This window comes from Electrona antarctica, assembly GCF_951216825.1.
Source record: "Electrona antarctica genome assembly, chromosome: 23".
Lineage (NCBI taxonomy): Eukaryota > Metazoa > Chordata > Actinopteri > Myctophiformes > Myctophidae > Electrona > Electrona antarctica.
In genome coordinates, this window is record NC_136804.1 from 13,170,237 (window position 1) to 13,183,816 (window position 13,580).

Below are 13,580 nucleotides of genomic sequence, written 5' to 3' on the forward strand. Positions count from 1 at the left end.
TTTTAACGTGCCGGTCCGGGGATTCGAACTGGCGACCTTCCGGTATCAAGACCGCTCTGCAAACCGTTCGGCCACCGATGTGTGTCCCTGGGTCTGTCCCTGGCTTGCTGGCTGGGTCTGTTCGAGCATGAAAATAGCTTTTGGTTGGTTTTCACAACCAAGTGTCACTGTTGCGCAGCCTAACACACACACACACACACACAAACTGTATATATGATGATTTGGGGTGTGACAGTACAGTACAGTGACAGTACAGTAGAGGGACCCACTGGGGACGTCCACACTAACTCTGTCATTTCTCAACCATTTGGGACGCGGGCGGCTCGCCGGAACAGGGCCGGCCCCCTGGGTTCCTGGGGGTCTGGATGTTCCGGGGACCCCCACACTGAGTTGCACCACTCACGGGTGTGATTTTTTAAAGTTTAAAAATGAAGCTTTTATGAGCCAATAAATATTGCAGTTTTATGAAAATTTATATTCTTTTGGCCTTTGCCCCCAACATATAAATGCAGTCACATGTTTATGAAACTTTACAGTATGTTAGAGGGTAAGTAAGTTTGAGTAAGTACGTTTTATTTATATTATAATATAGCACCCTTCACAGAGAGCTCTCAAAGTGCTTTACATAAAGTGAAAAAGCAAAACAAACAAACAAAACAGGGTATAAGGCAGATACAAATGCTGTACAATTTAACTCAACAAGACAAGCAATACAATACAAGCATCGAAAATGGGTCATGCCAAATAGCGCTGTATTTGTAACCGATCATACTCCAATTGGCCAAAGGGGGGCATGCTATAGCAATCGTTTGAAAATGAAAACTTTGAACAGGTATAACATAACTCATGGACCGACATGCGGAAACAACGGTCGGACATGCGTTTGAACAGCATGCGCTTCTCCCGTGCTTGCAGTTATGGAATAACCATATGGAACATGTACATTTAATAAAATTACATTTCTCAAAATTAAACAAATCTCGCTGTGAGTTTAGTAAAAGTAGTATTTCTGCATGAAGATGTTTCCTTGTCCTCTGAAGACAGGAGAGAAGTTATAGATGAGAGCCTCGTCTTCCTCCAAAGGACTGGAGAACTGGTGATCACTTTTCATGGCTGGAGAGAGAGAGAGAGAGAGATGGCGGTTGGTAGAAGTTAGCAGAAATGGGAGAGAGAGGAGGCAAGAAGGGTTTTTCTTTTACATAAATCTTCTGAATCTCCTAAATCTCTCGGTCACTGGAAATAAAAATGTCTGGGTTTCCGACTCGAGGCTAGGTTTCCGCAAGAAATGGCTTACGTTATGTTTCTCATGGCATCATTATTTTAGGCTACTTGAAGTTTCTGAAAACTTGCTTTTTTTTTTACATTGACCACAAGTGGGCAGTGTAGAGTGGTGTGCAGTTAAGCTCTAAATTCTGAGCACATGCTGAGCTTTAAGGTGAGGATGTTTGCCTGTGCATACATCCTGCAGCCATCTGTCATCTGGTTTGTAATAAAGATAATTTGATTAAAATGTCACATTTTATTACAGATCAGATGACAGATATGTGCTCCTGGGTGTATGCACAGGGAAAACATCCTCACACGTAAGTTCAATTTTAAAGGGCATTTAGCCTATTTCTTTTTTAAATATATACGTATATAAATATTTATAGCCCCCGTTTCCCTCTGTCAGCCTCTATATTGTGCTGGTGTGTTTCCTTGCAGGAAGACACATCCCCCTGTCTGTATTTTGGTTTTGTTCCATTGTTTATGTTGACATTTCCACTGTTTATGTTGGTGGTCTGTGGTGTGGGTTGGGAAAAAACACCAGTTTGACGTATCAATGCGCACCGCACAGCTACTGGAGTTGCCCTACAATGTCCCCTTATCATTCACTAAGCTCACCCCACCCCACATCATTTTTATTTTTTGTACTACTGAATCTGACAGTGGACTACTGAATCAAATTAATGTTTACTTTTTACTGTAGGTTTTACTCTCAAGTTGAGTTTCGAACTGGCGCTTTTTTTCACCATTGAGAAGCATGGATAGAGTGGCGCTGGCTGATGATGTATCAGCTACAACGTGACAATACAAATCCACGGAACGCAGCAATTCAGGCTGGAACCCAGACTACTTCACTAACGCTCATGATAATATTGTACCATTTTCCTTTACTTAGTAACACTGGCTTGGCCATAGCCTGCATGGCCCAGCCAGTGTTATTTCTGGTCTAGAGGGGCGGGTGCCGGTCGAAAACAGGCAGTGGATCCTTATATTGGTTCACCGATCTCCATTACTGCATGCTAACTTTCCTGGAATAGAAAGCCTGCGATTTCTATTATCTTGGATTCCCCATTGATGGTAGTAAAGAAATGGCACCCATATCATTATATAATGAGCATTAGCGAGGACCAATTCTACGAAGATAGGTTGAAAAGTGATGAAGTTGTCCTTTAAGTAGGACACACACACACACACACACACACACACACACACACACACACACACACACACACACACACACACACACACACACACACACACACACACACACACACACACACACACACACACACACACATATGCCTGTCTCACCTTCTGACACAAAGAAGCTGGCAGTGTAGAAGGAGATAGTCATGGCGGTGACAGAGTGAACCATGCCAGGCTTGTCAATCCACTCAAAGGGTGCTTTCTCTGGATGCCACTGCACTCCATAGAATGGATACCTGTAGGCTGAAAGACAAAATACATAATTATCATAGAAGTAACAGTAGGCTGGGACACAAGATACCTATACCTAATAATAATAACTTTAATAATAAACTATGGCTCTCCCCGGGTTGGCAGAGGGAGAGTAGCGCCCAACCTAAGACACCACCGGCCAGAGAGCATCTCCACCCACACAACACGCTTCTCTAACAGTTATTTTTCCCTGCTACTGTGCGACTAGTAGCCGAGGACATTAGGGACGGTAGTCAATATGATAGATGAACTGAATCATGATAGATGAACTGAATTATGCACTGTAGATTGTGAAGCACTTATTTATTCTAGGATTGTATGTTGTATGTTTTTTATTACCTGTCCCTTTTTTAATGCTGACCCTGGGAGCTGCGCTCCAAGATTTCCTATGCACGATTTCCTTTGCAAATGGCAAAATAAAGTCCTAGAATTCTATTCTATTCTAGGATTACAGTTTAGGCAATTGCCAGTTGTGAGCCACTCGATCTGCTACACTCACCCCTCTTTTGACCTCCCCCATCGGGCACTACATCAAAGGCTGAGGTGGTGCCACTCTGCTACATACCTTCCATGGTAGAGATGAATTCTATGTTGCCGTCACTGTTGGTGGACAAAACCTTATAGAACGTCTTGAGCTGAACGTTATTGTTGTATTCCTGTTGGATCACAGTCATTTCTATGTTTATCAGTGATAGAAATAGTTACTCAAGTATAAGTAATGCAATAATAATGCAATATATATACTCCATTACAAGTAGAAGTCCCGTATTCAAAATGTACTTTAAAAGTAGTAAAAGTACAAAAGTATCAGTATCAATATATACTTTTAAGTACCAAAGTGCACATTGTGAATTCACAAATTCAAAATGTATTAAGAAATATTTTTCTTGTAGATCAGCTATTTTCAAATGGCTATATATAATGGTGGGGGGGGGGGGATCTGCCTGTCTTACCAAGTGTTATAGGCAGCTGTTGACTTCTTAAGAATCTATAGGTGAATAATGAGGTTTTATTTTTCTACAAACCCGTTCTGTTCTGCGACATTCTTTCTTAAGTGAACGCACATGCTCGTTGATCCAAGGTGTTAATGTATGTTTTGTGCTAAATATCAAAACCTAAAAAGTAACTAAATATTTAAATTGTTCACCCAGTGTCAATTATCTAATATAATTAGATTAGATCGTCATGCTTCCTTCAATGCATGAGGAGTCTTTTCTCCTGACAGGAGGGAGATTCTCCGGTTGGACGTAGCGCGTGGAAGGAACACGTTATTCCAACCAGTTCCTTTCCCCTCCATCAGGTGCCTGGCTGGCCAGGGGAAGGCAGATTTAAATGTCCTGATTGACTTGAATGCACAGGACCTCATTGGACATAAGCCTTGGTCTTTTCTGGGTTATCAATCAATCAATCAATCAATCAATCAATCACTCAATCAATCAATCAATCAAGTACCTGCATTGAGAAACTCAATTTGTGGAAGTTGGAGGTGATGTTGTCCTCAGCCAGAGACTGCATCAGGTGTCTGGGAAACCCTCTGAACAAACGGCTGGACTTGGCCTCTGGATGGATGGACGCTTTAATTACTTTAGTCTAGCTGTATGACTAGTATCAAATGTTTTATGTCCAACGTATTTGTATTTAGTTCATAAAGTTAAACAACTATAACTAAATGCATTCAGGATTCCAATTCAAAAATGGCAAAACATGTATTCAGGATTTCAATTCAAATATAGAAAAAATAGCTGATCTACAAGCTCAAAACGTGTTGCACTGCGACGCGTTTTGAGCTTGTAGATAGGCTATTTTTGCTACGACAGAAATATGCAATGTGGCATTCTGGAGTGAGTGTGGAAATACAGTGGCCCTCTCCATCGTCAAAGTTGCCGTAAGGAACACGACTGCAGCTAATCCAATTAATAATGGATGTGTTGAGGGAGGCCCACGTCCCATACTATACACCAGTTTTAGGTGATAAGGTGACCACCGAAAACGTGGACATCAGGACGTCACGGCGCGGTGATAAGTGACTCACCGCTCACCCCAACATATCTCTCTGTTTTTACTAACTACCGAAAAGGTGAGTTGCTTTATATCACCTAAAACTGGTATAACAGTATGTGTGGGCCTTTACGCTGGCTCATTGTTTGATGATTATGTATAACCTTCTGTGAATGTGAGAGGCAGAGCAACAGCCATGGTATCTGTCTGGACGCTGGCGTTCTGGTCGTTTACGAGGACTATGAGCACCTGGTGACCCAGACAGGCCCCCCAGATGGGGAAGTAATCCCCTGCATCGTTGGCCTGAGGACCACATAGAGGACATCAACGTTATGGCTTCATTCTTGACCAGATACTTCTTAATAATATTACTAGCTGCACCTGGTAATACAAGTAAAAAGCATCAAGTAAAGTGAATTTTATTCAGGGCCATATCTTGCGCCAACCCTGGCTTAGCCCTTATCCCTAAAGTTATTTGCCATTTTTTACTATTTTGAAAAACATTTTTAAATAGTTCAACTAGCCAATCTCCATCGACACGTTGTGAGCTTGCTATTTGAACTATTTTAAAAGGTTTTTCAAAATAGTAAAAAATGGCAAACAAGTTTAGGGATGAGGGGTAAGGTGTGGTGCAAGATAATACGACTCTTTTCACACTACATGACACTTTACATGTAGAGCGGGTGGAGACCATACTTTGAGACCCAACCATTCACCCAAGAACAACAAATGCTTGTTCACAGCAGCAATGAGGGAAAACAGGAACAACATAGTTCATCAGTTACACACACCCTGAAGCCTTGTATTCAGGTAGATTTACACATGTACAGCAACAGCATGGAACCATCATTACCTTCAGAGCCAGCTCATAGAAGATCTTTGCTGTTCGGGCGTACTCTGACGTCTGAAGGTCAACACATCCTCCCGGCAGCAGCAAACTGATGAAGAAGAAAGGAGGTGAAATCACACTAAATGATTTGTGTATTAAGAACAAAGACTCATAACAGACAGTGTGCTATATTGCTTGATTACAAAGCTTGGTTGAATGCGTGATTCTGATTGGTCAATCGCTGAATTCAGTGGTGCGTAATTTCTGTATAATGACCACTCTATAACAGACCTCTGTCTAATCAAAGCCTCAGAGCACCTGCTGCACTCCTTATCTTTATTCTTTATCCAACATGACAGCCATGTAAACAAACACAATGTCTCTGTTTTTTAAATGATTTAAAGTGATCTAATTGATCAACACCGAAGCTCACAGTGTTTACTTTACCGTTTGACATTTTCATGTTATGTTGCTGCTCTTTTCTTTTACATTGTATTATAAACTTAAGCACGCTGTAACTCTTTGGAAAAGCGTGCTAAAGTGAATTGTGCTTTAAGCATAATAAATTAAACTTGAGCTCACCCATTTATGGAATGAAATAACTTTGCATACTCTTCTTCTGTACGGTTGATTCTGCTTAAACAAAGAGAGAAAGCTAAGCTTGTTAGATGTCATCGCTGGAGAACCCGGTGCCCTGGTGCCTGCACGTCTGAGGACGACCTACAGAGAGAGTCTTGACTGTCACAATACATGATATACTGTGATTAATGTAAAACACACAGTCTTTCTTGTTCGTCTTGTTGCCTTTCAGCCACTGAAGTAACTGAAGGCAGTATTCTCGCGGGCATGTATTGTAGCTAGAGCAGACCATCTCACAGCTATAGCTATGTAAACTTTATCTTCGGCAGCCTATAGGCCATATAGGCTGCCGAAGATAAAGTTTACATATATAGGGCATGTGCAGTTGTGCAGAAGTTGGTTGTGAGGGGCTTACAAATGGCCGGCCTCTCCAAAAGGAGTCAGTTAGCAAGGTACTGCTCAGTATCAGCCATGGAGTAGGAGGCATTGTTTCCTTTATCCATGATGTATTTAAGTATGTCAACTATACTGTAGGTAACAATGTTCTGCCCTCTATGCATTTGTAGCTGGCTGTTCTCCTATTGTCTGACTGCACTGGCAGTCTTTGTCCTTTGTAAAAGGCATCCTTTTACTTTCAAATGTGCGTGCATGTGTGCGTGCGTGTACCTGACGGGCACCACTCTGGCACCAGCAGACTCCAGGTACTTGACGGAGGAACCAGCGATCCAGCATGAACCCCGGGCGAAAGGGTCAATCGAGTTGTTCTCCTGAGCCAGAATACCTAGGTAAAGAACACACAGAGGAGAGGAGGGATTAGAGCCACGGACGGACGGACGGACGGACGGACGGACGGACGGACGGACAGACAGACAGACAGCAATTTACAATTTAGGCATTTAGCAGTCGTTCTTAATCCAGAGTGATTTACAGTAAGCAAGAACATCACAAGGTAATACATCAAATATAACAACGACAACGAAGAACATAACAATATCAGGTGGGAAACGTACCGATGATGGGCCGGCAGTGTCCTAAATGATTTGTGTATTAAGAACAAAGACTCATAACAGACAGTGTGCTATATTGCTTGATTACAAAGCTTGGTTGAATGCGTGATTCTGATTGGTCAATCGCTGAATTCAGTGGTGCGTCATTTCTGTATAATGACCACTCTATAACAGACCTCTGTCTAATCAAAGCCTCAGAGCACCTGCTGCACTCCTTCACTTTATTCTTTATCCAACATGACAGCCATGTAAACAAACACAATGTCATTTACAACTAAACGTTGCTCTCAAGAATGTTTTTGAAATCATTTAAAGTGAGAAAAAGATGATGCCGTAACCGACAATGTATTCTATTTGATCAGCTCACAGTGTTTACTTTACCGTTTAGCATAATAAATTAAACTTGATCTCACCCATTTATGGAATGAAATAACTTTGCATACTCTTCTTCTGTACGGTTGATTCTGCTTAAACAAAGAGAGAAAGCTAAGCTTGTTAGATGTCATCGCTGGAGAACCCGGTGCCCTGGTGCCACGTCTGAGGATGACCTACAGAGAGAGTCTTGACTGTCACAATACATGATATACTGTGATTAATGTAAAACACACAGTCTTTCTTGTTCGTCTTGTTGCCTTTCAGCCACTGAAGGACGGACGGACGGACGGACGGACAGACAGACAGACAGCAATTTACAATTTAGGCATTTAGCAGTCGTTCTTAATCCAGAGTGATTTACAGTAAGCAAGAACATCACAAGGTAATACATCAAATATAACAACGACAACGAAGAACATAACAATATCAGGTGGGAAACGTACCGATGATGGGCCGGCAGTGTCCTCTAGCGCCTCCTGTAGTAGGCCTTGGGGGCTGCTGGGGGCTCAGCCCCTCCGTTAGTAGGCCAGGAGGATCCAAGGAGGCCAGAGATGCCAACATAACTGCCACAGGTATGAAAACCAACAAAACTAAATGAGCACGTTCACAGCGGAACAGTACTGCAGTCTTGTCATGTCTGCATGCTACTGCACTGCCTAAGCTACTTTTATAGGTGCAGTACAGCTCAGTTGTTGCCAGATTTTGCAAGAGAAATAAGCGGCCAGGTCTGTGACCTGGTCTGTGACTCTTCTCAAAACCTGTCTATTCTGCATTGCATTCAAGGCTGTTAACATAAATATGCAGTTCAGGACAGGTTATGGGATTCATGGAATTCCTGAGGACACAGGTTTGCTTATTTGAAAAGAGCAGATCTACACATCTCAACACGCTGTGAACTTGTAGATCTGCTATCTTCAAAAATACATTGGAAAAATATGTTTTGAATATTACAACACAAATCTTGTTTCGGGGACACACACACAATGACCGCCAGGATTAATTAATCTATTTATCGCGGTGATTGCCATCACCGCAACGGGTTGTGAGCTTGTAGATCGGCTATCTTCAGCATGCAACCAAGTGTAAAATCAGCCATTATGATGTCATCAAGGCCTGCCAAAATGCATTTTAGTCGACAAAATATATATATCTATAACCATATAGATTTAGTCGACTGAAATCTTAGCTGAAAAGGTTTAGTTTGAGTCTAGTTTTAGTCGACTTGATATCATGACTAAAATAAATGAAATTAAAAGACTATATGACTAAACTAAATCAAAATGTACACTGCTCATGAGTAAGAGCCCGGATACTTGAAATCCTTTGGTGCAAGCAAGACCGCATTCCCTACTTGAAGTAAACAATCCACCCGTTTCCTGAACCATGGCCTCACATTAGGAGATGCTCATTCCAGCCTCATCACACTCAAATGCGAACCGATTAATAATAATAGCCTAATAATAAATACAAATTTGATATTCTCCATTAAGTGTAATAAGTGAGATTCCTTTATCACTAAACTTTTTGATTTGTTCCCGTAATTATATATACTTTTTACTATATATATATATGTATGTATGTATGTGCTAATAAATAAGTTGATGCAGTAAGTTGTCCGTCTTTGTTCCCTGGAGTGTGCAGTCCCTTCCTTGGAAGGTTTTTCCCTTTTTGATATATATATATAATATATATATATATATATATAGTAAAAACAGATTATTATTACATTTCATGTCAGTTGTCTAGCCCCCTCTCTGGCCCCATGTGGCTCTCCTTATCGTACTAGGGGTCAAGCCCAAAGGGCGTAGACCCCTTCTGTTTTCGTTCGTCACGAAATTCAAAAGAGTGCCGTGAGGATCCCTCAGGAACACTCATTCGTCAAAAGACCTTTGACCTGATGAGTAAATTGTTGTGATTTGCTCGATACACTTTTCTGCCTTTTTTGGCCACTTATTACTTATTACTGTTGTTGTTGTATTACTGCATTATTATTGCACAGAATAATTAAATTGAATATACTCAAGTCAAGTATCAAAATAGTAAATGCATTTGTTTACTTTCCAATATTGATCCACAGGTCTGTTATCCATAGGTCAGACATAAGAGCGTCGCAGTCCCGCTCCCCTCCTACACTGGACCAGGAAATGAAACCCAATGCATTTTTCCCATAGACATTTCTTAAAGTATTTATTTAAAGACGGTTACGCCGCGGACAAAGCCAACTCGAGTCGTGACAACTCATGACAACACACATTTTGGACCAAACAAATAATTACAAAGAAGAAAAACAACAAAAAAAGTGTTGTAACCTGCCGTTTTTTTCTTCTTCCTAATTATTTGTTTGGTCCAAAATATTGTTTGTGTTGTCATGAGTTGTCACGACTCGAGTTGGCTTTGTCCGCGGCGTAACCGTCTTTAAATAAATACTTTAAGAAATGTCTATGAGGAAAATGCATTGGGTTTCATTTCCTGGTCCATGGTAGGAGGCGGGACTGCGACGCTCTATAGCTGTTTTATGTATAAATGGGCTGCTCCAATACAGTGCTTCTCAACCCTTTCAGGCCATGACCTGGGGACCCACCCTGACAAGAACTTGAAGTTAGGAGTTAAGTTGAGGCATTCATTTTGTTTGACTCGGTTCCACAGATAAATATTGTGAAAATAGCCTAGGATATTTTCAATTGTTTTTCCTGGCTGGTAAGAACGGTTTGCTCCCCAGTAGCATATGGGTGAAATCACCCGTCAGCAATATATCTGCCAGACATAACAGCCCAACCCCTTGCATCCAGCAGCCCAAACCAGTAGCCACTTTGAGTGGCACCGCACACGGAAGCCACAGGTGTCTTTCTGACAGAATTACCAGTCTGGTAACTGCCCTTCTGACAGAATTAACTGGATTAATGCATTTCCAATAGAAATACGGTGTGATAAATAGTGATGTATGTCAGACATCACTTATACACCTAACCCTCACAGGGAAGCCACAGGTGAGTCTTAACCGCCCACGTATGTCGGACTCTGTCGCAGTCTAAAACTTGACTTTATCTGCAAAAAAAAAAAACTTGTTTGCGGTTGGCATAAAACTATTGGTGGAAGCATGCAGGATTCCAATCCAGGTGGTGTGGATTGAGAGTCTAATCTAATGACTAACAATTTAGGCATGCTACCGAGCTGGCTGACATGGGTTTTCAGGCTGTTTTAGAACAGGGGTTCTCAACCCGTGGGTCGCGACCCCTCGGGGGGTCGCCAAATTATTTTAGGGGGTCCCCAAATTATTTTTCAATTATTTATTTTTTTAAATTTTATTTTCACGATTTTTCAAAAATAGCAGACCTACAAGCTCGTAGCGCGCCACTCGGTGGCGCGCTATGAGCTTGTAGATCTGCTATTTTTCAATAGCTAAATTATAACAATGCTTAAAACACCAAAAGGGGTTCCCGCCCAAAATGGTTTAAGGTTATTGTAGCAGTCAATTTATATTGGGGGTCGGGAGGGGGCGGGGCGGGGGTCCCGAGACATTGCCAAAGCATTTCCGGGGGTCCCCGGCCAAAAACGTTGAGAACCCCTGTTTTAGAACACGACGCCCAACTCATGTATAAAGAAAGAAGGGTGCAGACGCTAGTCCGACTAATGCCCTGTCTGAAAAGCGTCCACCTCCCAAGAAAGAACCCTCCTCCCCCCATTGTGCGTCAATGGGCTCTCAATGTGCTTCCCTGAATACATAAAGGAAAAAGAAAGAAAAGAATGATACAACCCTATGGGGCTTATGCATGTCTGGAACATTGCAAGTCATTCCATGTATACTGTATTACTGTATAGAGGCCTACTTGGGGCCACATAGAGACACACGCAGTCCGACTTCCAGTGGTGGAAAGTAACTAAGTACATTTACTTAAGTACTGTACTTAAGTACAATATTTAGGTATTTGTACTTTACTTGAGTATTTCCAATTTCCAGTACTTTTACTTCTACTCCAATACATCTCGGAGGCAAATATTGTACTTTTACTCCACTACAAATATGAAAACTTTAGTTACTAGTTACTTTGTAGATTTTGATTGTTATTAGAAAACATGCATTAACCACTTCAGCCCATAGCCTACATTTTGGTCCTTTGAAAATAGCCGATCTACATTGCGTCGCGATGCAACGCATTGTGAGCTTGTAGATCTGCTATTTTCAAAACATGTTTATATATTTGAAAACTTCAAATGGGACATTCTGCATAATTAGTACTTTTACTTTTTGTATATTGTGATGCCAATACTTTTGTACTTTCACTTAAGTACATTTTGACTTTTACTTGTAACAGACAATTCTATACATTGGGCGACTGTGGCTCAAGAGGTAGAGCAGGTCGTCCAATGATCCATGGGTCGGCGGTTCGAATCCCGGCTCCTCCTGTCTACATGTCGAAGTGTCCTTGGGCAAGACACTGAACCTCAAATTGCTCCCGATGTGCTGGTTGGTACATTGCATGGCTTCCGCTGCAATCGGTGTATGAATGTGTGTGTGAATGGGTGAATGTAATGCACAATCTATGTAAAGCACGTTGGATAAAGGCACTATATAAATGCACCATTTACCATTTACCATTTATACATTGCAGTATTGATACTCTTACTTTCCACCATGGCCGACTTCCCACCGGGCACATCAGTCCCTCAAGTCGGCATGTTTGAAGTAGATTGGTCAGAGGGGCTTCTCGAGATGCGTGGGGCACAAACACACAGACAAAAACATATAATAAAATGTTTGAAAACAAAAAAAAACATGGAGGTATAGCCACTTCCTTGGTGGACCTACAGTCAAACACTTTGACTCAGAGACATTAGTATAGACGTCTGTCTTGCCTCGCTCAGCGTAGGCCAGTACTCCTTCTTACCAAATGTTGCACACTACAATGTAGAAATATGCTGAAATTTTACTAAATGTTTTGAAAATAGCAGATCTACAAATGTCCCAATTCATCGTTATGTGTAGTGTTTATTTATAATATTACGTTATATTATCATTAAAATCGTAATGTTTTGTCAATTAGGTGAGGGCCCACTGGCAATATCCTCACGGGAAAATTATACATTTATTTACTGCAATGAGGCCATTAACAAAATATTAGGGGAAGAAAAAAAAAAGAATTAAAGACAATAATGGTTTTAGTATATAAAAGCACTAAAGTAACACTTACCACCGACCCTGGTGAATGTGGAAATTAATGTGGTTAATTTGTATTTTTACCATATATTTATCTGTATATCTTTATACTGTATATTGATGTTATATATTTGTTATTAGATGATTATCGTTTGTTACAGCATGGGCCTGCAGAGCTATAGCCATTTACGACAGGATCTGTCTGGAGTTAATCTCACAAACGGTTGTATGCTACTTATAGAAGGGAAGTCTTCAGGCTGTTTGTTGTTGCATTAAAACAACAACAAAAGTGGAGTCGTATAGGTAATTGATGTCGTCATGCATGACCTACGTCATAGATGACACGTGTGTTTCCTATGTTTTTGAGCGGTGCTAACCGCTCCAACGTGTGGCTTTGTGTGTATACATGTCTACCCCCCCCCCCCCCCCCATGTGACATAATTTACTTGATAATGATAGGTAGGTGCATGTGACAGATCAACTCATCAAAGGCACCGCTCACTTCACACGAGTGTGATTTATTTTTTCTCTTTTTTTTGATGGGCCTATATGCCCACCTTTGTGTGTCCGTGTGTTTTACCACGGTATGTGATGATTTGATTGGCTGAGCACAGAATGTGCTGATGTATGATGATAATAAGAGCGCCCCTCACTTCACACGAGTGTGATTGTTTTTAACAATACATAGACAGGATCTCTGTGTCCGATGTCTTGGGGAAGTAGAGGTAGTGCTTCATGTAGCATGAGAGGTTCTCTATAGTCATGTCATCCACGTGGGCCTGCGCCTTCTCTGAGCAAGAGCGGGGTGAGCCTGGCGAAGAAGGCGACGGCGTAGCTGTGGTGGCAGCGTTGCTGTTGGCGGTCAGAGTTCTGGGGTCTGTTCTGGGGCGGTGGTGCTGGCGCTGGGGGGAAC

General features: G+C 41.6%; 1 protein-coding gene across 1 annotated transcript; it reads right to left on the reverse strand.

Annotated features, from left to right (window-relative positions):
• Nucleotides 1-991: 991 nt before the first annotated feature.
• Nucleotides 992-8,073, reverse strand: LOC306916381 (gamma-glutamyl hydrolase-like; the record flags this gene model as incomplete). Its single annotated transcript, XM_079494214.1, has 9 exons — nucleotides 992-1,113; nucleotides 2,578-2,715; nucleotides 3,290-3,380; nucleotides 4,177-4,283; nucleotides 4,887-5,025; nucleotides 5,576-5,660; nucleotides 6,134-6,184; nucleotides 6,797-6,911; nucleotides 7,956-8,073. 9 exons carry the CDS (start codon nucleotides 8,071-8,073, stop codon nucleotides 992-994), a joined length of 966 nt encoding a protein of 321 aa, XP_079350340.1.
• Between the last annotated feature and the right edge of the window lie 5,507 nt (nucleotides 8,074-13,580).